The sequence below is a fragment of the Lutra lutra genome, chromosome 7 (genome assembly GCF_902655055.1).
Source record: "Lutra lutra chromosome 7, mLutLut1.2, whole genome shotgun sequence".
NCBI classification, from domain to species: domain Eukaryota; kingdom Metazoa; phylum Chordata; class Mammalia; order Carnivora; family Mustelidae; genus Lutra; species Lutra lutra.
Genome location: NC_062284.1, coordinates 68680991 through 68706085, shown reverse-complemented (window position 1 = coordinate 68706085; position 25095 = coordinate 68680991). Strand labels below are relative to the sequence as shown.

The window sequence follows — 25095 nt, the reverse complement described above, 5'->3', positions numbered from 1 at the left end:
GCTTCCATCATGGCCCCTCTTCAGTCTGTTCTCAGTGCAAGAATCCAGGGTGATTCTACCAAAATATAAATCAGGTTGTTCCTTTGATTAAAATTCTCTAGAGTCTTCTCATTTCACTTAGGGAATAAGCCATGGTTACCTACATAGGATCCAATTCCTTATTCCTTTGACATTGCCAGTTGGGCTGCCCTGCTGTTCTCTGAACAGATGCTTTCTTTCCTCAGGATTTTCTCATGGGATCTACTTGCAGTATGCAGTGCTTCTGTCCCAGAAAGCTGCATAATTTGATAATTTGTTCCCTTATATCCTGTAGATCTTTTCCAAATGTCACTTCTTGGTGAGCTTTTTCTCCAGTCACCTTATTAAAATTACAGTCCTCCAACATTTCCTATCCACATTTCCTCTCTAGTATTTATTATCTACTTACTTACTCATATAAATATAAATATATAAATACTTATTATTAATTGCTTATTTTTTTCCAACAACAGAATGCAAATTTTATGAAGAGTTTGTATGTGATTATAGCATGTTGAATTACCATTGCCTAAAACCTAGTACCTGGCACCTCACAGATTTTTGACAAATATTGAATCAATGAATGGATGAATGGATGACAGAATAGTAGACCAGACTGTCGGTTAGGAGCTAGAGACCTAGGTTTTAGTTTTTGCCTTTGCATATGATAAGCTCTATAATATTTATTACATTTTGTTTCTACATCTCTATGTGCTTACCAACAAAATGGGGATATAACAACTGTTTCATATGCTTCATTGGCTTTTAGTGAGGCTCATGCAAGAAAGTACTCTAAATAAGTGTTAGGGGATATTTTAATTGTCTAACTTGTTTATACCCAGTGTATTGAGCAACTAGCTCCATGCCCACTTTCCTTTAAATCATTTCCCAAGAAAAAAACTCTCCATTTGAACACAGAGTTGGGCTGACAGGTTCACTTCTGTATCTCCCTGTGAAGATTTTAGTGGATCCTTTGTTTGTCACTTAGATCAGATTATTGGATTAACTATATAAGCCATTGAAGACCTGAAGAATGAAATACCCCACCATGGGGTTTTAGGCCTTCCATGGGTTTAGTGTCATGTTGGGTGTTCTGCATTTGTGGTCTCCTTTCATCCCACTACAACTGGAGAGCATGGCTTTATTTTAGAGATGAAGAATTTGAAATTTAGAGGATCTGGTATTCCAATGAGACAGCAGAGCTGATAAGAGAGAGAGCCTAGGGGAGAACTCGTGTTTGTCTCTAATATCAAACTCTCACCCATCTCAGGAAATTGAGATATTTAACCCAAAAACCTAAAAAAGGAATATTCTTCCGTGGATGGTGTTTCTCACTGATATATTATTTCTTTTCAGACTGTTTATGACCAGTGGTTTATTACCCTTTTTAACATTGTCTACACATCATTGCCTGTTTTAGCCATGGGCATTTTTGACCAGGTATGTATTTTTTTTTTTTTTTTTGTCTTTATAACTTATTTTGCTCTCTGGATGCTTTTTAGTTGCTTTTAGCTTCTACAGAGAAAGCACAAATCATGGAAAGAGTCCTAGAAGTTCAGTTGTTTTAACAGGTATTGCATGGATCTAAAACCCTTCCAGATCCTTCTCCCACCAAACAGTTCTCTGATCAAAGTTAGGCTATCCTCCTCTTTGAGATTCACACCCCACATTATTTCCCTAAGGCCTCTGAGATATCCTACATGAAATGGTCTCTAATTTCATTTTAGTCCAGCATTTCCCAGGCTTATATGACTATACTTCTATTTATGTATTTTTTTTATATGACACCTATTAATATGCCTCAGAACTAGTGCCTTGTCATTGAAACACTGGGAAATGATGTACTAGCCCCTGAATACAGAGAACCATGCAGTGATAGATAGAAAATGATGGAACTCATCGTTGGAAGGCAGAGGGCCCACATTTGTGGTGAAATATCCTTGACCAGCTCAGCTCAGAATGGGAACCAGAGGCCAGTAGCATACCCTGCCAATGGCAGAGGAAGATATGAAGCCCCACAGTGATGGAGAGAAGGGCACGGTCTTTTTTCTAGCTTAGAATTCTTGGGAAGAGAGAGGGGAGGCAATCAGTTACAAAAATGGTGGATCCTTGGCATACTTATTGCCTTGGAAGGTACTTCCTGGAAGGGGGAAGATGTCTGGCATCCTGTGGGGAAGTGGAAGGATAGCCAGAGGAGTTTCCGTGGCACAATTTGAGTGTATTATTTTAAAAAAAATGTTTTTTTGAAAGTATATTTGAGGAGACCAGATTTTCTCCAGGCTGTTGTTAGACCTGTTAGCTAGGCCTCATTTTTCTGGCCCAAAGTTAGCTGTCTTTTGCAAAATATAAATCTTCACATTATGAGCTCATTCCACTCTCCCATTCTGTGCCTCTGTTAGTTAGTTGTCTCACTTCTTGTATGTAAAAAGGGCAGCTTGTGAACGACATATTTTGTGGAATTCTGTAAAAAAGTAATGAACTCTTGAAAACCGTAGATGTAAAGGATTAAGCATATTCATTTCCAAGTACCCATGTTTATAAGTGTTTCTTTTCTTGGTGCTTCATAACTGCCCAGAATGTGAAATAGAGTAATAAAAATAAGACCATTTCTGGGAAAAGATGCTTATTGTGCAATTCAAAAAATATATATAATAAGGTCCCTTTTTGCCATCTAGTTGAGTGTCTGCCTCTGTCCTTTTCCAGTTTGTCAACTTTGGCCCCTAAACTAATCACACGGTCATGGAATGTGATGCTGCAAGGTCTCCATGACTGTCTAGGATCCACTCATTTTATAAAGAGGAAACCAAGGCTCAAGTCATTGCTGTAAAGCCAGACAGCCAGTGTGTGACAGAATTCAGCCTAGTACCAGGACATGTGACTCTGAGATTGCTCTGCTGTTACCACTATTATTATTTACTATCATCATCATCATTTTATGTATTATTATTTATAGAAGCATCTGTTATTTATTACTTATGGAGTGGCAAGAACTCTCCTGAATACATGAACTTAATCATGACAATGGTCCTGTGAGAGAGGGGCTGTTGTTTGCATGTCTGGAGATAAGGAAACTGAGGTTCAGACAGGTTACATAACCGGTTTAAAACCATATACCGGCTAAGCAGTGGAACTGCGGTTTGAACTCAGGGTATGTCATGTTCTTCATGGGACCCCATTCAACAAGACCATGGCCATTCCACAAGCAGGAAGTGGAATTTGGTCTGTCCCCAGAGTTGATGCCTGTGTTGCTCCTTGTTTAGTTGCTTCCCCTCTACTTCCGGTCCTCTGGTGTCCTCAGTGGTCAGGCCTTGCCTCCTTTTGGTTTGGGCATTTGGCTTTGATGCTCAAAGCATTACTTGGGATCTGGTTGGAAATGCTGAGTTTCAGACCCTAACCCCAACCTTTGAAACATCATTTGCTCCCCAAGTGGTTTGTATACACATTAAGTTTGAGAAGCACTGTTTTAGTTTCTCCCAGGACCCTGTTTGGGGCCAAACTTTCCTTCTCATTGTTTCAGTTTTTATGTCTTGAACAGCTGGTATCAGAATTCTCACTGGGTAGAACACTCAGCTCTTCAGGTTCAACTTCCTTCCCCCTGGAGTCCCATTTCCAATTTTCTCCTTTCCCTGTTCTCCTTCCCCTCCTCTCCCTCCTCTCACAGGAACTCTGACTGGCCAAGTCCAACTCTGCAGCTCTCTGCTGCCATCTCCTGGCCACTACCCTCCCTGTCTTGGCAATTAATCCCTGGACCCCATTGGGTGCATATGATGTACTGGAATCCTGGGAACATGAGTGCAGCTGCAAGAGAGGACAGGAAAGAAGCTTCATTCGGAAGCCAACGATCTGGGTGCAAATTCTGGTTCTGTTGTAAAAGCTATATGCTCTCTCCTGAGTATCACTTGGAGACTTAAGTTCTTCTTCAATAAAATTGGGATCATTTGATTATCTTCTGGGTTATCATGGGAATGAAAACAAGCTAATGAATCGTGTTTATAGGGTATGCTTAGAAATGCACTTGCTGTTTCCCGAGATGGGGGATTCAGGGCCTTTCCAACTTCTCCTTAAACCTCTTCCACTGAAGTAACTCTGTTGATAGGATGTGAGTGACCAGAACAGCATGGACTATCCCCAGCTCTACAAACCTGGACAGCTGAACCTACTGTTTAACAAGCGTCAATTTTTCATCTGCATAGCACATGGCATCTACACCTCGCTGGCCCTTTTCTTCATCCCCTATGGAGCCTTTTATAATGCGGCTGGAGAGGATGGGCAGCACATAGCCGACTACCAGTCTTTTGCAGTTACCATGGCTACATCTTTGGTCATTGTGGTCAGTGTGCAGGTAATCCTGTTGCTGAAAATGTCTTAACCTGATGGCTTTACAACTTTTAAAATTCGTTTTCTTTGTTGACTGATTTTGTCTACTTGTTGGGGCAAAAAATAATAACCCTAAAGGAATCTTGGAGTTTTCTAACTACACATTTTGAGATGAAAACAGAAAGCTTTAATGTAAATGACCAGATGTGGTAAATTAGCATTTAGCATATAACCTCTCTGTTAGTAGAAACCTCACAATTAATTACTTCTTGGGACGGAGTGTAGTATATAAAGAGAAATGATTACACTACTGCTTCTTTCTTGGGTTTGGAAAAGAGAAGTTTTCCAACAATAGCAGAGAGAAGCTTTCCCATGATTTCTATCACTTAATAATTTCCAGGCATTAAAGTGAGAGTTAAAATTTATTTGGTAATACATATCTGTGAAATTATTCAAGAAGTTCACTGTCTACCTGAACCTTACATTCAGAGAAGCTCTACTGCTAGGGATGTTTTTGATAAGCCATTGACCTCACTGGGCTTTTTGAGTGTTTCTATTTCCTTCTTAATGAAAATGGTAGGCAAAACCATTCAATATTGAGTTAGAGTTCACAAAAGCTTTCTTATTCATTAAAATCTGTACCTCTGGGTGGATACAGTAGGCAATATGACCTGTTTTTTTCTTTTCTTTTGCTTTCTTTTTTTTTTTTTTTTGAAGGAGCAAATATCAGTCAAGGACTTCATTTTTAGAGTTTAAATTGCTTTTGGTCAATCCTTTTTCTATCCTTTAAACAATCTGTTTTTTACAAGTATTAGCTGGTCATTTCCAAAAAAGAATCTCATTAAACCCCAGACTTTCTCTTCATGACTCAAAAATAAACATTGCATTAAATGCCACCAATGTAAACATATTGCTTTTAAAGGACATTTATGCTATTCCTTGGTCCATCTAAGTGAGTGTTATTAAATCTATACCAAAGCTATCTAACACTTGACATCTTGTAAGTTCATAATTCAGAATCAGACAGGTAGCATCCAAAAACAGAACCAGATCTCTCCACTCAGAAAGTTCTGTTTGTCTCTCTTATAACTAAATAAAGCATGCTGTTGTTTTGCAAACCCTCCATGTCTAGTTCCCCTATGTTCATTCTTTGGCAGAGAGGGAAATAATGGAGTAACTTGAAAGCATCTTGTATAGCTAAGACACTCATTCTGATAGTCTATTACTGGGACAGGGTGAATATCACCTCACAAGAAGCTATTGTTCCATTGTTTCTTATAGTTCTTACTGTTATACTAGACACTCCAATGTGTTTTATTTTTTGCCTTTTGATCACTGAGCAGACTGTGTATACTGTTATATTTCTGGCCTAGAGAATTAGGTGATCTACTCCTCCCCATGAAGGCACATTTCCTGTTCTCTGGATTCTCCTCCTGATGGGGACTGCGGTGGGACATCTCTTTAGTGGTAACAGCTTATTCACCAGGGTAGGCTTCTTACTTGGTACTCCAAGAGATCATTTGGAAGGCAGTAACTGAGATAAAAACCAATATCTGAAGTAAGAAACAAATGGGAAATATTCTTCAAACTGTCATTAACATCATCTGCTATATAAGTAAGGATAAAAAAATTAGCTGGAAAGGATATGAGGGACATTCATGCTTAGAGAAACTTTTTCATAATTCTATAATTTTTGGTTAACATTATCTTTTTAATTAAAAAAACCTTGTTGATATTCCTATGTATCTTTTTCTCTTTTTCTTTGTCCATAATTTATTTTCTTATATGCTATCATAGCAAGGCCAGTCCTGTGTTTTTATACTGATTTTAGATTTAGAAGCTCTTTCCCCATAAAGTACACGGTTGCTGTTGGATGTCATAGTTCCGTTTCTCCTTTTTCACAAATTGAGAGACCACAGAAACAATCTAATTTTAAAACATTGTTTATTCACAAAAGGAGACATAGCATTGGTACAATACTATTAACTGAACTACAGACTTAATTCACATTTCCTCACTTTCTCCATTACTGACCATTAGTCTGTTCCAGGGTCCTACATTGCATTTAGCTGTAATGCCTCCTTAGTCTCCTGCAGTTGACTTTCTACAGTCTTTCCTTGTCTTTCATGGCCTTGACACTTTTGAATAACAGTGGTCAGGTATTCTGTAGAATGTTTCTGGATTTGTCCGATGTTTTCTTAGGAATAGATTGAGATTGGGGATTTGGGGGAAGAATCACAAAGAGGTGATATACCTTCTTGTCACATCCTGTCAGGGATCATGTGATATCAGCATGACTTATTACTGGTGACAGTGACCTTGATTACTTGTTAAGATGATGATTTTCAGGTTTCTCCATTATAAACCACGTTTCCCTTTTGTACTCTATTCATTAGAAGTGAGTCACTAAATCTAGCCCACTCCATTCAAGGGGAGAATTAAGCTCCATTTCTTAGCAGAATTTCAAAGAATTGGCTGTCATATGTTAAAACCATAGCAGTATAATTTAAAGTTCATATATCAGACTGGGGCCCAAGATTTGCCCAAGATCACATGGTGACTGCATTGCAAGTTTAGGACAAGGACCCAGTAATCTTATTTTCTGAGTCAGTGATTTTTAATAAAGGCATTTGTGAGTGTTCCATGAAAAACGTGGGACAAGCATTTTCTACAACACAATTATTATGGGCTATGGGTTAGTTAGGCACACTTGGGAAGCAGTAATGCACACACAGAATTGTACTCAAAGATGAGATGCTGGGTCTCACCACTGGGTGGTTGTCCCCTCTTTGCCATGTACAAACTGATGTCCTCTAGATCTTATCCACATACTCCTGTCCCAGAGATTTCTACTCCACCTGATTTCTCCCTCCCCTCACCCATACCCTCCGCCATTAATTCTGAGTGCTGGAGGGTCCTGAATCAGCTGGGAGATGGAGGACATTTTTGGCAAGAGGACAATGTAGGAGAGATCCAGGCTGGAGATGGAGGTCTGGAAGCAGAGTAGGTATGAGTGAGAATGGACACTAATTTCCAAGTTGTGGCATGCTTTGTTTACTGCTGTATTCCAACTTAAACTGCAGTGTCAGACACAAATCAGTTTTTGTTGAATGGATGTAAGGGCAGAAAGATATGAAGAGAGAGATGAAAGTTGAAAAAAGGAAGTGAGAAGAATTTGGTTGAGGTACATAACTATCCCTCCTGTCTTTATTAGATGCCCATCTTATCCCTTACCAAAGCAGGCCTGTCCTTGATGGAAGCCTTCAGAAACCTGTGTCATCATCACTACTATGAACGATACCATGAATTATACTTAATCCTCTCAGTGTCACTATTCAGTAGGTATTATTGTCCCCTTTTACAGATGAAGGTCAGAGAGGTTAAGTGACTTGCCTGAGGTCACAAAGTGAGTCCCTGATCCCGGGTTGGAACCCAGACCTCTCTTACTCCAATGTGGTCTGGGGCAAAGTCTTTTACTCTACAGTAAGACTGGTTAAAATGCAAATTTTAGGACGTATGAGAACAAAGATTAGACTGAACATAAAGGAAGATATCAGATACTTTCTTGTCTGTATAGAAGGAGGAGGAGGAAGGGGGATGGAGGAAGGAAGGAAGAGAAAGAAAGAGAATAGAAAGAAAGAAAAGCAAGCAGTCCTAAAGCTAGAAGCACTGGGGTTTGGGGAAAAGAGAGTCTTTGGGAGAATAAAGAAGAGAGCTCAGAGTTACTGAAAGCAAACTTGGCCCACTTGCCTCTGTCAGGGCTTCTGATTTTCAGAGTAACAACAGCTCCCATTAATTGCATATTTACTATACAAATGAATTATTTCTCAGATAATCCCATTATTTCATTTAATCCTCTTCCCAGTCCTCTGAAACATAAATACTATTACTATAGATAAGAAAATAGAGTCGTTAGAGTTCAAATCACACCGACAGTGGCAGGCCAGCATTTGAATACAGATCTGATCTCAGGTCCCCAACTCCAAGTCTATGTGAACCTCCTTTCTTTATAGGGAGAAGTGGGATGCTACAGGGAACTCATGGTCCACCTCTGTCTTCCACAAGGGGACACCTACACACAGGTCTTCTTTCAATGTGAAAACTTCAACTTGAGGAATGTAGATTCCCAGTTAGTGTCATTTTAGTCTCCCACTTATATTTTTCAGAAGCCCTGAAAATGTCTGCTTTACCATAGAATTCTCAGACCTGAGCTCATAAATGTTTATAGCCATGAAAACTCTGCAATTTTGGCTTCAAGCAGAAACTTCTGTCTTTAATATATAGAATAATAAGTTTCAGGAGTTTGTGAATAAGCTCACTTTGACAGCAGCATTAATATCCTTTCCTCGCTGTCTAAGCTTGACTTGTCATTGGGGTAACAACCCCCATAAAATTTCCATGGTCTATAATTACAGTTATAAATCTTATGTGTCCTGCTGATGCCATAGGTCAAACTTTAGCAGTCTGTATTTTTAAAAAAATATCAGGTTGGTTTTTTTTTGTTGTTGTTATTTGAATCATATAATGCTCCTTTTAACATTTCAAACACTATAGAAGTGTTTAAAATAAAATGAACCACCTTCCTTTTCTTCCCCATGTTCCCCTGGTTAACTACTATTATGATTACTATAGCTTAACTCTTTCCATATTTTTTCTTTGCTTTGGGACACACACATATGTATTCAAGAAAAAGGCAGCATAGCTAGCATATTATTCTATAATATGTTTTTCTTACTTAGCAAGATACTCTGAACAGTTTTCCAAACCAACACATCCAGAGCTATCTTACTCTTTTTAAGAGCTGCACAGAATTTCACAATATGGGTATATAATAATTTATTCATCAGCACTCTATTGATAGACATCCAGGGTGTTTCTTTTGTTGTTGCTGTTATTGAAATAGTGCTACAAGGCATATACTAGAATATACATTTTATGTACTGACATAAATTCCTAGAAATGAAATTTCTGGAGTCAGAACTAACTTTTACTGAGATGATGGATGAAGAATGGTATTTTGTTCTTTTTATTGCTAGGTCCGAGAATACGTATATTTTAAGTTTCATTAATATTGCTATATTATTTTCAAAAAGAATTATAGTTGCAGAAGCTCCAGAATCTTCAGGAGGACAAATGAACCAGGGAGAACCACAGCCAAGCATAGCACCTCTGGGAGCAACACCTAGCCATATGGTTGCATTTTTGTAGTGAAAACATGATTACTACCTCTTAACAGCTTGGCTCTGATCACACTGAGGACTGGATGCCAGGTTAGCCACAGATTTTCAGAGAACCACCATGTTTGTCAGATACTGAGAGAAGTATATTAAATTTTTTTCCTTGTGCTTACGATTCTTACCAAGTTCTTGTACTTTAAGAGATTTTATTTAATTTGAGGCTATGTTATTTGCAATGCGATGTTCTGGATTGTTATTTGTAGTATTTATAGTTTTAATCCTTTTTATGATAAAATGTTAATTAAATTTCATTTTTTAATATTAGTTTTACTTCTGTTGTTTTTCTTAGCCTGCATATACCTGATATAATCTAGACCCATCCTTTCATTTTCATTGCTTTCTTATCTCATTCTTTTGCGTTTTCTCCTTTGATAAGGCAGTTAAACTACTCATTTTTATTGTAGTAACATATATTTTATCTTGCTCCTTTCATGTTATTTTAGGATTACTTTAAATTCTTTATTTCCATTTTTTTCCTTTTTATACTCAGATGCATCATGATTTTTAAATATCTCATTTGTCATAAATAATTTACAAGTTTTATTATTTACATTCCCATTTTACTAGTGATTTCTCCCATTTTCATCGTCTCTTAAATCTCTATTTCGATAGTGATATACCAAAATTAAATAATAACTATATCTTTCACCAAATGTTTCACCAAATTGCATCTTGTTCACACCTTCCCTTGTCCACTTCCAAGTTAAATAGCTTTGGAGATGTATCTACTTATTTCTTCCTCCCTGCACCTATTCCCCTCTTGTATGTTAATCATCTAGAATTGTAGTTCCATTGTGTTATTAAATGTTCCTTTAACATATGTTTTGACCATTGCAGATTTTTTGGTAAGTTAATACTCTAGCTCATTTTCACATTATTACTCATTTAGAGCCAACCACAAATTTTAAGAATCATTGCTCACCATCACTTTTATGCTCATCTTCCACGCTTTTGAAGTCTTAGTCCTAATTGAATTTTTATTTGCAGCAGTTTCCTTGAGTAATTTCTTCAGAAAGGGTGTATAAATGTTATACTTTTGAGTATACTTTTGAGCTCAAAGCTTTTTTTTTTCTTCTTTCCATTTAAATGATACATTGAGTAGGCATGAGCTTCTCAAGTTAGAGACTTTTGCTTTAGGTGTTTTGTAAATGTTCTGCTTATACTCAGTTTCATTGTAGCGGTTTGATCTTAGCTTGATCCTCTTTCCTTTCTAAGTAATATATTTTCTCTCTGGAAGTCTGTGTTCTTTGTTTTGGGGCTTCACAAATGTAACTAGAATGTAACTTCTTTCTTCAATTTTCCTAGGATTTAGAGTGCCCTCTCTCCATCTGAAAATCTTGCTATTTCTTCACGATAGCAGAGCAGTTTTCTTCTGTCATTTCTTTGATTGTTACTTCTTTCTTTTGCTCTAAGATGCCATTATTTATATGTTAGGCCCATGGATCTGTAATCTATGGATTTGCCATCCATGTCTCATATCTTTTTGCACATGGATTCCATTTCTTCAAGGTTTTTGCTCTGTGTTGTGAGATATTATTTCCATTTGTTTTTTCCAGAATATTAATTCAGTTCTCATCAGTGACTATTTTTATTTGGTTTCTCTATTGAATTTTTAAATTCAGAAATAATGCTTTTTTATTCCATAATTTTATTTTTCTGTGATCTAATTGCATCCCCTTAAGAGTTCTTCTTCTTCTTCTTCTTCTTCTTATTATTATTATTATTATTTTGGTTATATTGCTTCTCTGTCTTTTCCATTAGTTCTGCCTCAATAGGAGCCACCTTATTTTTTTTTCCCCTTTTCCTTCTCTCTCTCTCTCTCTTTCTCTTTTTTCCAGTTGAATCCTGTTTAATTGGTTGTGATTTTTGTACTCATACCCATACAGGTCAGGCTGTTGGTATCTCTTGCTGATGATCAATTGACAGGTGGTGGAAGGTACAGTTGAAGATTTTGGCCTAATGTCTTGGCAGCCAAATGAACTGGAACTCCAGCATCTCTTTGCTGAGGATAGATGGCAGGGCTCTCTGTTTTCAGCCTTCATGAGAGAAAAAAGCTGTCCTTTTATAACCCCTGCATTTTATATCCAAGGCTGCCAACATTTTTTTAATAGGACAAGATTTTAAAAAACACTTAACTTCAAGTGGGAAGTGGAAGTGTGTCTCCCTATACAGAGAAAGGTCTATTTACTGTGTAAGTCGGACCCCCTCAGGCAGGTGAGAAATCTGTGGTCTTGAAGAAGACTCTGCTAGAAGTGCAAACCTTCACTTGGGCCCCAGAGATGCAAATAATATTTCCAGAACCTACTTGTTTTTCTCTGAAAACTCAGGGTTCATATTTGCCATTGGCACCCTTGATTCCCTGGTAGCAGGCCCTTTTTAGTGTGTTGCCACAACAAGTTATTGGAAAAGAGAAGAGCTTGTGAACAAGCTCCCAGGTCACCATGAATCCTTGCTTCTGAATTCTATGACAAAAGAGGATTAAGGATTTTTTTTTGGTATTAAATAATTTAAGAATAAGCATCAGCAAAATGAGTTAGAATATTGAATAAAACAGAATATGCCCATGTAAAATAGTCATGTGAAAACTTACGTACAGATTATAAAATGTTGCACTTGCTCACTACTGAAGATTTTTTTTTTCCCCAACAGAAATGCTTTAAGAGCAATTTGGAAAGTCCTAGAAGTTTATAGGTTTCCAGGAAAGGAACTTTGAAAGTAGAAGTCATTCTGTTTTCTTATTTCTCACGTAAAAGGTTAACATTTTATCTACTGATTCTGATTCGACCTTGGTAACTATAATGGCTTACAGATGTAATTTTTAAAGTCAGTTGTCTACCAGAAATGTCAGGTCAGTTCCCAGTGCGGTGCAGGAAGTAGGAGTACCTGTGGTAGATATGTGCAACCATCTCTTCACAGAGCAGTTCCGGGAACACATCACTCCGTAAAATGGTTTTCTTCTAATCCTCAAAGACCTCCCCCTTTGCATTTGGCTTCATTTACAGATAGCCTTGGATACCAGTTACTGGACTGTCATTAATCATGTCTTCATCTGGGGCAGCATTGCCACTTATTTCTCCATTTTATTTATGATGCACAGTAATGGCATCTTTGGCATCTTCCCAAACCAGTTTCCATTTGTTGGTAAGTTGCATCCTATTACCTATGGGGGACTGGTATCATGCTGTTATTTATTTTTCTGTGTATTTTCTGTTGGGTGGGACTAGGGATGAATAATAATCTTTTCTCTAGGAATGGATGGAGCCAGGCATCTGAAGTCTTTCAGGCTTGAGAAGAGCTCCAAAAGATTAGTTTCTGCTGTCCCTGCCAGATGTAGAAGAATCACTGTGATAGCTGATTATAGGTTCCCAACAGCCCAGATGTGATAGATTGTCCCTTTGCAAACATGAGACATAGCACATAGATCAGGGCTACCTGAAGGCCTGTAAAAAAGAGTTCATGTATAGCGGAAGAGAAAGAAATCTTGGGTTCTTCCTTTGATCCCACATTATCACCACTATCACTGCCAAAGTTCACCTGTAGAACTTACTTGCATTTAGATAGGTAAGAAATTATGTATAATTTTGAGCACTCTAAGAATTGCTGGACATTAGTTCATAAGGGGCACAAAGAGGAGCCTTTGTAGTTAGTTAGACAGCCAGGGCTCAGATGTCAGCTCTGCCACTTAAGTGCTGGGTGACCTTGGGCAGATTTCTTTTTCTTTTCATGTCTTGATGTCTAAATTCTAATCTGGAGATATTAATAGAAAATAGTTTCTATTTTCAGAGGAAATGTGAGGGTTACATGAGACAATGCATATAAAATGCTTAGCATGTAGCCTGGTACATTGTACTTTTTCAGTAAATGGTAACCATAATGATGGTGATGATGATGATGATGATGATTCAAGCAACTGTGTCTTGATTACTGGTTGGTAACACTGCAGACTGATTTGAACAGCAGATGGGGAGCACAGGAACTCCAAAAATAACTTAAAACCCCAAGATTCTATAATACAACAAAGAATGTACATCTGGTCTATCTATGGAGTATACCATCATTGTATTCCACATTTCAAAATGATTCCCAGAGGGCCACTGAGCTTTACTACACAATGTGGCTATTAATATACTTTCTCAGAAGTTTTGAAATCTCTAATGTGTGTGAGATAAGTTGGTAACAGTGGCATTTCTCAGTTCGTCCCAGCAAACTGGACAAGAGAGATGCACATTATCAACCTTCTTGATCTTTATCAGGTGAGACTGAGATTTGCATCCACTAGTTAAGGAATTTAGTCTAAGAAATCCAGAAAAATAATTCTTAGACAACTGATTTATGTAGAAGGCAACATAAGAGCAACTACAAGGTTATACATTTCCACTGATGCAAAGACACGGGAAATTGTAATTCCAATTAAATGTACACATATACCTGATAATGGTTGTTCTTCATCTTTTGCCTTGCTTTGAATGTACATGGAAATCTTTAAATTGCACCATTCTTGCTTAATATGTAACATTAATACATTATTTGCCAAAAGATTGCAGCCATGTAGAAACATGATGGTTATGAATAAGAAGAAGCATACTACAAAAGAATGACCTTTTAACTATTTCTAGGGATTTTTTCTTTTTATTTTCTTCCGTTTTTTTTTTTTTTTTTCTTTTGGTTTCCAAATCTGAAAGTTCAGTGCATTGGCGAGAAGACTTCTAGTCCTAAGAGATCATTTTAACATGCATAATGAGCCTGGAATGCCTCAACTGGAGAAAGTAGTTTGTGTGGGGACCACTCTCTCCAGCTAAGCACATGCCATTCCAGGAATTAATTACTGAACTCCAATGAGAATTCTCAAAAGTTAGATCAACATTGGGGTTTAAGAAAAAAATTTTTTTTCTTTAGTAGCCAGCAGCAAGCAGGAGTGTGGTTTTAAAGTGAAGCTTGTTTTCCCAGCCATGCCTGGGGGTTCTAAGCTTCAAGGAGCTCAAAGAGACATTTAATTTATTGAGTCAAGTTTGTTTCTGCCCAGGCAACTGTAATCTACTGCTCTTGGTGGGCAAATTCTATCCTCCAAAGCCAGAAAATGCAGACATACCAATCAGTAGCCAAGCCTTCACACCCAAAATACATTCAAATGGTGTTAACACTTCAGCTTTGGGAGAGGGGATCGAGATAATTGGAGGTATTGTGGCAAATCCCTAGAAAACCAACAGGGACAAAAGTTTATTTGGGGCATTTAAACAGGGTTGGCATGTTCCTGTAGAATTTGTCTGTCTGCTTAACTGACCATCATTGTTTTGTTTAAACAAACATCTCAGTATATGAGGTGTGAATATAAAGTAAGAAAACTGGCTTCAGACTTGGGAAGGAGTTTCACTACAGTATTGCACTAGCATGTTGGATGGCTGCATTCACAGTCTGCCAGTGAGAGGAATGCTCTTTTCACAAACCCAAAAGCATCTCTGAGCTCCATGGAATCTTGAGTTCCTCAGAACCAAGTGAGTGTCAGAGAGATCAGCAAGTCCTTTGAGGCAGGTTTTCTGAGGCTGCCGCCTGAATTATTAAGCTTGGCCCATTTTAGGTAAAGCTCTCCCGTCACCAGAGGTATTAAGATTGTGCTTGCACCCCACACATATATTGTGTAGTTTTGATATGGCAGTTTTATTCAAGAATCTCTAAGAGCAAATGTACTTTTCAAAAATAAGGGCTGCTTTGTAGTTGAGGAATCTTGAGTCTCCATGAGAGAATCTACTTCATGAGCAAAGCTGGACTGAGTCTGGACTGGAGAACACTTGGCTCTGATCGGCTATCTCCAAGTGATTGTGCCATGAAGCAGTTCCCAAGGGTGGTGATCATACCACTCTAGCCTTCTCATCACCTCTGAACATACTACATTCTGGGGAAGACACCTAGTGGTTCTCCCTAGGTAGCCCAAACCTCACCATTTCAAAAAAGACCTTATGGGAATAGACAAGGAGCCTATCCTTCAAGAACTCAATATGTTTTGTATAATTATGTCTATTTTTTCTTAATAATAGGAAATGTACGACATTCTTTGACCCAGAAGTGCATCTGGCTTGTTATTCTCTTAACAACAGTGGCTTCAGTTGTGCCTGTGGTGATAGTCAGATTTTTGAAGATGGATTTATGCCCAACCCTGAGTGACCAGGTATGTTGCAGTGCTCGTAAGTACTTGAGGGGCTGATTCTTGGGTCTTGGAATCATATCCTTCTCTGCTTGATTTGGAATCCAGGAAAGTATTAATGAACTTCCCAGTGGAAACACCCACAGGTATATACAGCATCACTTACCAGTAGATGGAACCGCCCATATAGTATATATATGAATATAGTAGCTTTATGAATGTTAATGAAGGTAAATGTCTAGACTAAATGTGGGTGGGGAGTCATGAATTACAAGTTAAGTTGAACATTTCTCAAACTTGACTTTAAAAAAAGCTGGTAGCGGGCTGCCTGGGTGGCTCAGTGGGTTAAGCCTCTGCCTTCAGCTCAGGTCATGATCTCAGGGTCCTGGGATCGAGTCCCGCATCAGGCTTTCTGCTAGGCAGGGAGCCTGCTTCCTCCCCCCACCCCCTCTCTGCTAGCCCCTCTGCCTACTTGTGATCTCTCTCTGTCAAATAAATAAAATCTTAAAAAAAAAAAAAGCTGGTAGCATTTTGGACAGCTATTCTAAGGTAAAGGCAAAATATAAGGAAAGTTATTGAGATGGGGGCAAGTAAAGGATAGAGTAAAAGAGAGACAAAGTATGGGTGAAGGGACTCAGTTTTTATAGAAGTGTGGTAGCAGATTTAGAAACATAAGGAGATGCTACCTTCTGAACAGATTCAGAAATGGAACAGCAATATGATGACTGGATTGAAAAATACAAAGTTGAAAGGAAAACAGAAGAGATTGTAGAAATTCTTAAGCCAAGGGATTAATAATACATATTCCATGAGAGGAGTAGTAGAAGCAAGATAATGTCAAGTTAGGTCAGGACCCAGATAGAGAAAAGGAGAAGGAAAGGGGAGATGCACATTTGTGGTTGCATCATAAGAAGGGGCAAACACTGGTGGGGTGAGTGACCAGGCCAATGATACTGAGAGGGACTGAGGCAGAACTTCCCTTACCAGAATATCTCCCACATTCTGAGGCCAGAGCATGTGAAGATTCCTTCTGAAATGATTCATAGATCCCCTGTTAGGTCTGTCCTTTCCTTTTGGCTCCGTGAGCTCATTCTGATGTAAACCCAGAAAATGATGGATGAGCTGAAGGAAGGAAGATGATGCTCATTTCTTCCAGATCATGATCTTTTGCTTTTAATGGCTTTCTCCAGACATGAAAGTCAGATTCTAAGAGATCAGCCAAATCAGAGAACAAGGCGGCTTGTACCAAACCTTGGATATTTTTCTCTTCATTCTTTACAAGGAAATGAAAGAAATATTGGAAACCCACCCACATGATGTTAAGTTCTTCAAAGGGCTACAAAAAAAAAAAAATCCAAAAGATATCAAAACTCTGAAAATATCATGATATACTGACCTATCACAAGAGTTGAGAATTCATGTCTCTCATTATCTAAATCTTCTTAGTCTTTTTGGATCTTGAGAATTTCCCTTGAGAGGGAGAAGACCTATTTTGGGAGAATGGGACTATAGATTGTTATACTGACTGTGTTTGGATGCTGCATATTAGAAAAGCCTTCTGTACAAAAATATGTTCCTATTAATTTAAGATGGATGCATAAAAACAACACAGTAATGAAACTTGTCTTAACACTTCTTATTTAATAGTCTCCTGGTAGTATAAAAACTGACCAGGCTCAGTGTAATCTTTTGGGTGGAAATTTTTTTTTCTGTGAAATGCTTTCTTTTTACAATGAAGGTGAGTGTTTTATTATTGTTGATGCTTCTACTGAAAGAGCTTTCTCTTCAAAAAGTACCCCAGACCCTATAATGTGTCATTTGGATGTATCATCTCACTTTGTGTCTCCTTTCTCTCCAGATCCGTCAGAGGCAAAAGGCTCAAAAGAAGGCAAGGCCCTTACGTAGCCGAAGGCCTCAGACTCGCAGGTCAAGCTCAAGAAGATCTGGATATGCTTTTGCTCACCAAGAGGGCTACGGAGAGCTTATCACATCTGGAAAAAATATGCGAGCTAAAAATCCACCCCTAACATCAGGGTTGGAAAAGACACTGTATAATAGCACTAGCTGGATTGAAAATTTCTGTAAGAAAACTACAGACACAGTGAGCTGCTTTAGCCAGGATAAAGCAGTGAAACTGTGAGTCAAGATGGATTTGAACCACATATGACTTTTCACTTCAGCTGAAGCTGAAATTCAGCTGGCTCCAGAGTTTGGGGTCAGGAGCTGGGGTGGGACAGATTGCCTCACTTTATTTAAATCTGTGGCAGACAGCTGTCAGTACCCATGAAATAGGGGTACACTTTATGGGAAACCAGGCCAGATGGTCACTAAGTCGTGATTTGCTGTGCAAAGACCTCACAATACAGAAATTTTCATCAGCCTAGGTACCAACTGACCTAAACTTTAGGATCTTATTTACGGAGAAAAACTTGTAAATCTGCACATATATTGAATGGATCTTCAAGTGGATAAAAAGGGTATATATTTATTAGAAGATATTTAGAAGGTATACATCCCAGCTATGAACAGCATGCCTCTTGATGGATTAAACAAATGTAAGATCAACCTTTGCCAAGATACATTTTAAAGATGTACAACGTATAGTATGGTGCTTTCAGACTAAGAGCAGCTTGTGACTCTCTAGTCTTGGTATCTACGTACCTGTGTGTTTACCCAGGACAACACTTCACCTTCATGGTCTGAAGAATAGAAAAAGATGTTAGTGTTCCTCATTTTTTTTTTCAGTGGTCTATGGACAAAGTAGATTGGAGCATCTTAACAGTGGGATAAGCTGGGAATTTAGTGACATGTATTCACAAAGCTCTCAGGGACATGTTCAGAAATGTCCAAGAGAGGCTCTCTATTAAGTATTCCAAACACTTATCAATGGTTTTTATGACAACCTCAGTAGTAACTTACCCTGCATCATGCAGAACTGTTAATGAAACCGGCATAGCATTGGAATTTCACATTTTAATGATAATATTCCAAATATTTTATGGGTAAATATTTTCAATATTTCCAATTTTAAAAAGCTTAGCTTTGAAACCTAACAAATTAATAAACAACCTTTTCAATTACTATTTAAATACTCAAACTTAGGTCTTTCCTAGTTAGTTGCTTTTGATACTTAGCTGTCATGTTTATAATTCAAACATAAACACATGTAGATAAGGTTAGTTTCTGGAGATGCTCCACTGCAGATTTTCAGTTCACATGTGAGTCACCAGTTTAGCTCCTGTAAAAGAATTCAGGCAGATTTGTGTTCAGACTCTAGCTCTATTACTTCTTACCTCTATAACCTTGGGCAGGTAATGTGCTTCCTCTGAGACTCCTTTCTTCCTCTGTAAATGAGGATATACTACCTACCTCATGTGGTTGTTTTGAGGATTATCAAAGCATAAATTCTTAAATCATTGAAAATATAATTCTCATATGAATGGAGTTCCATTTAACTAATCATCAGAATAAGAGCAATTTGAAGAGAATGTAAAGAATGGGAATTTAATCAGTAGGAACGACCTTGATAAAATGAGATTGCAAAGTAAGATATTAAAACTGGTTAGCATCCTACAGAGAAATAAAACTATCACCCTGGAGGTAAATTTCTCTATCAGAAAATACAAATAAAATGTCATCATGCTTTATCAATTTTCTGTAAGTCAACCTCCAACTTCACAAGGTCACTAATCTGGTCTCTGTTGAATTATTACTCAAGTTATCTTTCCCAAGAGAGTCAGATGGCCCTTGGGTGAGTTTGATGGATAACAGGCTAGCATGATGACACAATCTGTTTTTTCTTTTTGTTGTTCTTGTTTTGTTTTGTTAGGGTTTTTTGGGGTCATACTTTCTTAGTCTAGGATAATTTTTTCCTGAATGGGATCAAATAAGATATACGTAAAAGACCCTAATACTAATCATAGTAAATACTCAGATGTTCCCTTTCCCCACGTGCCTGCATGGACTTACCCAGATATTAGTTTTCAGTGTCAAGCTTGTCATTAGTTTCACTGTTTGCTTGCTTTTTGTAACATTTTTGAAAGATCTGAACAAATTCATAAATGTTTTGCACTATTGGTGTTTGATGTTGTGTATGTTCTTTATTGGGAACTCATGGGGGAGATTTTTTGTCACATTGGTCAACTGATTTTTTTTTCCCTCTCCTTTACATGCCTGAGGAAAACGCATATCATTCTTAGGATCAGGGTCAAGAATCAAATGAACTGATTGGACCTCTGAGTTAGGAATGGGAAAGATTAGGAATGGTCCAAGTTTGCAAGTTCAGTTCAAATTAAATAAGGCTGTTTAAAAACAGATAATGTGGATGATTGTGAGAAAAACACATAATCAGTTTACTTTGGCCCCATGAGGTCCAAATAAACTGCCACACCCATTACGAGATCATTCAATTCCAAGTGCCAGGGATTACTTAGAACCTGAAGATAAAGAGCCTGAGGAGTGGGAGATGATGGTGATATACTGGGGAATAATAAAAATTTAATTTTACATAGATGTTATCAGATTATCTGGGAAAAAACAAACTTTCTAGATTCAGGACTGAAGTTGATAACCTTGTGTTTTAAAGTCTCAGTCCCAAGTTTTGAGCTCTCATAGGCCCTTGAAAATCATACTTCCTTGACTTAAATCTGCTATCATTGTCTCTCTCCTCTGCCTACAGGTATACATACCTATGAAGGAAAGAAGAGAGAGGGTTGAAGAAAACAAGAGCCATAAAGCAAGAGAGGAAGAAAGGAGTGAAGGGAAGGAGGAAGGAAGGGAGAACAGGGTCTCCAGTTATTTCCCTCTTACGGTGATACGACTTTCTGAAAAAAAATTTAATTCCTTAGAGAATAAAATTAGATTGTATTTGAGATTGAGAAATGAATACTAAAACCTCCTTCATAGTTGGTGTGAGACTAAGAAAATTTTATCTGAAAGGGGGCCAAGAACTCTGGCTTTTCCTCACAGTAACACCACTGATTTGTGTGAAGTGGGGCTTCCCCCTGACTCCACCTGACTTGTCCAGGCCTTAGTGTCCCAATCCATCAATGGACGAAGGGGGCAGTATGGTCACCCACTATATGAGCTGTTCTTGCCTGTATTTTTTTTTAATCTTTTTTTTTTAAGATTTTATTTATTTGACAGACAGAGATCACAAGCAGGCAGAGAGGCAGGCAGAGAGGGGGTGGTGGGAAGCAGGCTCCCTGCTGAGCAGAGAGCCCCATGCGGGGCTCCATCCCAGGACCCTGGGATCATGACCTGAGCTGAAGGCAGAGCTTTAACCCACTGAGCCACCCAGGCGCCCCTGTTCTTACCTGTATTGCCTACAATGTATTTGCAAATGTTTTTAATTGGAAAGAGAGAAGAGAGAGAGAGAGATTGAAGATTAGGCTAGATGCTCTCTTGCACTCTCTTGAGTGCAAGGCTTGGGTCTTGTACTGGTTCGTGTTTCTCTAGAACAGCCCTAGGAGTCCTAATGTCTTCAGGTCTCTGTCAGTTCACCACAGAGGCGCTAAACACTATAGTTGTGTTTTGCGTGGGTCAGTTGAATACACTCAGTTTCTTGCTAAGGATTCACTAAGATCTTATAACCACACTCACTTTTCCTCTCTGCCACTTTAAATATCAAAAGTATACAGAAACATGGTAAACTACTCATGCCCAGTAAGAAGAGGGCCATTTGAAAGTCCCCTCTACCTTGTTCCTAGGCTTAAATGGGATTCTTTGGGACTCTGCTTCCTTAGGATTCAAGGTAAAACAACAGAGCTGGAGTACATTCCTTCATAGTTATGTAGAACTTTTAAGTTTATGCACCAGCTGAAATGTTTCACTTTATGTACCAGTCTGTATACTTACACAAATTGGATTTTTTGAGCCTTACAACCCTGTGAAGTGGTCAGGATATTCATGGTTCTTTTGTTTGTTTGTTTTGTTTTCCTTATTACTTTAATTGTAGTATACTTAACACTTAGTGTTATATTAGTTTCAGGTGTACAATATAGTAATTCAACAATTCTGTACATTACTCAGTGCTCATCAACCTAAGTATGCTCTTAACCCCCATCACCTATTTCACCCATTCTCCCTCCCTGCCACCCCCACTCTGGTAACCATCAATTTGTTTTTATAGTTAAGAGTTGTTTTATGGTTTGTCTTTTTTCTTCTTCTTCTTTTTTTTTAGTTTCATACATTCCACATATTTGTAAAATCATATGGTGTTTTGTCTTTGACTTATTTGACTTGACATTTTACCCTCTAGCTCCATCCATGGTGTTGAAAATGGCAAGATTTCATTCTTTTTTATGGCTGAATAAAATTCTTTTGTGTGTCTATATACACACACTTCTCTATTCATCTATCAATATATATGTGGGCTGATTCCATAGTTTGGTTATTGTAAGTAATGTAATAATAATGTAAAGAAACATAGGGGTGCATGTATCTTCTCAGATTAGTTTTTCATATACTTTGGGTAAATACCCAGTGGTGGAATTACTGGGTTATATGGTAATTCTATTTATTTTTATTAATTTTTATTTTAATTCCAGTATAGTTAGCATACAGCACTATATTAGTTTCAAGCATATAATGTGATTCAGCAATTTCATGCAATACCTGGTGCTCATCACAAGTGCATTCCTTCATCCCCATCACCTATTTGACCCATTCCTCTCCTAACTCCCCTCCTTTAGCCATTGGTTTGTTCACTATAGTTAAGTTTATTTCTTCCTCTCTTTTTATCCCTTTGCTAGCTGGTTTTCTTAAATTCTACGTATGTGTGAAATCATATGGTATTTGTCTTCCTCTGACTTATCACACTTAGCATTACACTCTAGCTCTATCCATGCTATTGCAAATGGCAAGATTTCTTTTTATAGGTGAGTTATATTTATAGGTGAGTAGGTGTGTGTGTGTGTGTGTGTGTGTGTGTGTGTGTGTGTACCACGTCTTCTTTATCCATTCATGTACTAATGGATACTTGGGCTGCTTCTTTCATTTGGCTATTCTAGATAAGACTGGTATAAACATAAGTGTGTATGTCCCTTTGAATTAGTGTTTTTATATTTTTCATTTATTTATACCCAGTAGGGCAATTATTGGATTGCAGGGTAGTTTTATTTTTAAATATTTGAGGAAACTCCCTGCTGTTTTCCACAGTGGCTATACCAATTTGCATTCCCCCAAACGTGGAAGAGGGTTGCTTTTCCTCCAGATCCTCACCAACACTTGTTTCTTGTGTTTTTGGTTTTAGCCATTCTAACACATATGAGGTGCTATCTTACTGAAGTTTCGCTTTGCATTTCCCTGATGATAAGTGATGTTGAGCATGTTTTCATGTGTCTGCTGGACATCTATATGTCTTCTTTGGAGAAATGTCTCTGTATGTCTTCTGCCCATTTTTAAACTGGGTTATTTATTTATTTATTTTTGCGTGTTGAGTTTTTTAAGTTCTTTATGTATTTTGGATAGTAACCCTTTATCCAATATGTCATTTGTAGATACCTTCTCCCTTTCAGTAGGCGATCTTTTAGTTTTGTTAATTGTTTCCTTTGCTGTTCAGAAGCTTTTTATTTTAATATAGTTCCATTAGTTTTATTTTGCTTTTGTTGCAATTATTTCAGTAGACCTATCAAGAAAAATGTTGCTACAGCTGATGTCAGAGACATTACTGCTTGTGCCCTTGTCTAGGATTTTTATTGTTTCAGGTCTCACATTTAGGTCCTTGATCCATTTTGAGTTTATTTTTATGTATGGTGTGAGAAAATGGCCCAGTTTCATTCTTTTGCATGTGACTGTCCAGTTTTCCCAAAGTCATTTGTTGAAGAGACTGTACTTCCCACATTGTATAATCTTGCTTCCTTTGTTGATTTATTGACCATATAATCATAGGTTTATTTCTGGGTCCTCTATTCTGTTTCATTGATCTGTGGGTCTATATTTGTTCCAGAACCATCTGTTTTTATTACTACAGATTTGCGGTATATCTTGAAATCTGAGATTATCACACCTCCCATTTTGTTTTTCAAGATTGCTCTGGGTATTTGGCGTCTTTTGTGATTCCATACAAATTTTAGGATTGTTCTAGTTCTGTGAAAAATGCAGCTGTGTTTTGATAGGGATTGTATAAAATCTGTAGATTGCTTTGGGTAGTGTGGACATTACAACATTATTTGTTCTTCCAACACATAAACATGGAATGTCTTTTCATTTCTTTGGATTTTCTTTAATGTCTTTCATCAGCATTTTATAGTTTTCAGAGTACAGATCTTTGACCTCTTTGGTTAAGTTTATTCCTAGGTACTTTATTATTTTTGGTGCAATTGTAAATAGGACTGTTAATTTCTCTTTCTGTTGCTTAATTTTTAGTACATACCAATGCAACAGATTTCTATACATTGATTATTTTTATCCTATGACTTTACTGAATTTATCAGTTCTAATAGGTTTTTTTGGCAGAATCTTTTGGGTTTTCTATATATAGCATGATGTTAAAGTTTTACGTCCTCTTTACCATTGGATGCCTTTTCTTTTTTGTTGTCTGGCTGCTGTGGCTAGGACTTACATTACTGTGTTGAAAAAAAATGTGAGAGTAGACATTTTTGTCTTGTTCCTGATCTTAGGGCAAAAGCTCTCAGTTTTTCATCATGGAGTATGATGTTAGTTATGAATTTTTTAGAGATGTCCTTTATTAAGTTGACATATGTTCCTTTTAAACCTTTGTTTTTTTTTAAATCATGTATGGATATTGTGCTTTGCTGATTGCTTTTTCTTCCTCTATTAAAATGATAACATGGTTTTCATCCTTTCTCTTGTGATGCAATGCATCACATTGATTTGTGAATACTGAACCACCCTTGCATCCCAGAAATAAATCCCACTTGATCAATTATTTTTTAAATGCATTTTTAGATTTGGTTTGCTAATATTTTGAGGATTTTTACACCTCTGCTCATCAGAGATAGTGTTGTGTAGTTATCTTTTTTTGGTAGTGTCTTTATCTGGTTTCAGTATCAGGGTAATGCTGGTCTCATAGAATAAATTTGAAAGTTTGCCTTTCCTATTTTTTGGAATAGTTTGAGAAGAGCAGGTATTAATATTTCTTTAAATGTTTGATAGAATTCATCTGGGAAGCTGTCTGGTCCTGAACTTTTGTATTATTTTGGAGTTTTTTCATTACTGATTTAATTTCATTGCTAGAAATCAGTCTGTCCAAATTTTCTATTTCTTCCTGATTTAGGTTTGGGAGGTTATATGTTTCTAGGAATTTATCCATACCTTCTAGGTTGTCTAATTTGTTGGCATATAATTTTTCATAATATTCTTTTATGTGTGGTGTCCATTTCTCCTCTCTCATTTCTGATTTTATTTAAATTCTGTTTTTGA

At 37.5% G+C, this 25095-nt stretch overlaps 1 protein-coding gene across 11 annotated transcripts in view; it reads left to right on the top strand.

The window, feature by feature from the left end:
* Positions 1–19783, top strand: part of ATP8B4 (ATPase phospholipid transporting 8B4 (putative)) — a 290737-nt gene extending 270954 nt beyond the window's left edge. For 9 of the 11 annotated variants that reach the window (XM_047737429.1, XM_047737432.1, XM_047737428.1 and 6 more), the window contains 5 exons: positions 1375–1458; positions 4115–4360; positions 12575–12713; positions 15605–15735; positions 17570–19783. In XM_047737429.1, the coding sequence (XP_047593385.1) occupies positions 1375–1458; positions 4115–4360; positions 12575–12713; positions 15605–15735; positions 17570–17851 (882 nt within the window). In that variant the 3' untranslated portion in view covers positions 17852–19783. Of the gene's footprint in view, positions 1–1374; positions 1459–3679; positions 4062–4114; positions 4361–12574; positions 12714–15604; positions 15736–17569 lie in introns of those variants that run through there. The other 2 variants (XR_007128694.1, XM_047737435.1) reach the window with 2 other exon arrangements.
* The last annotated feature ends 5312 nt before the right edge of the window (positions 19784–25095 follow it).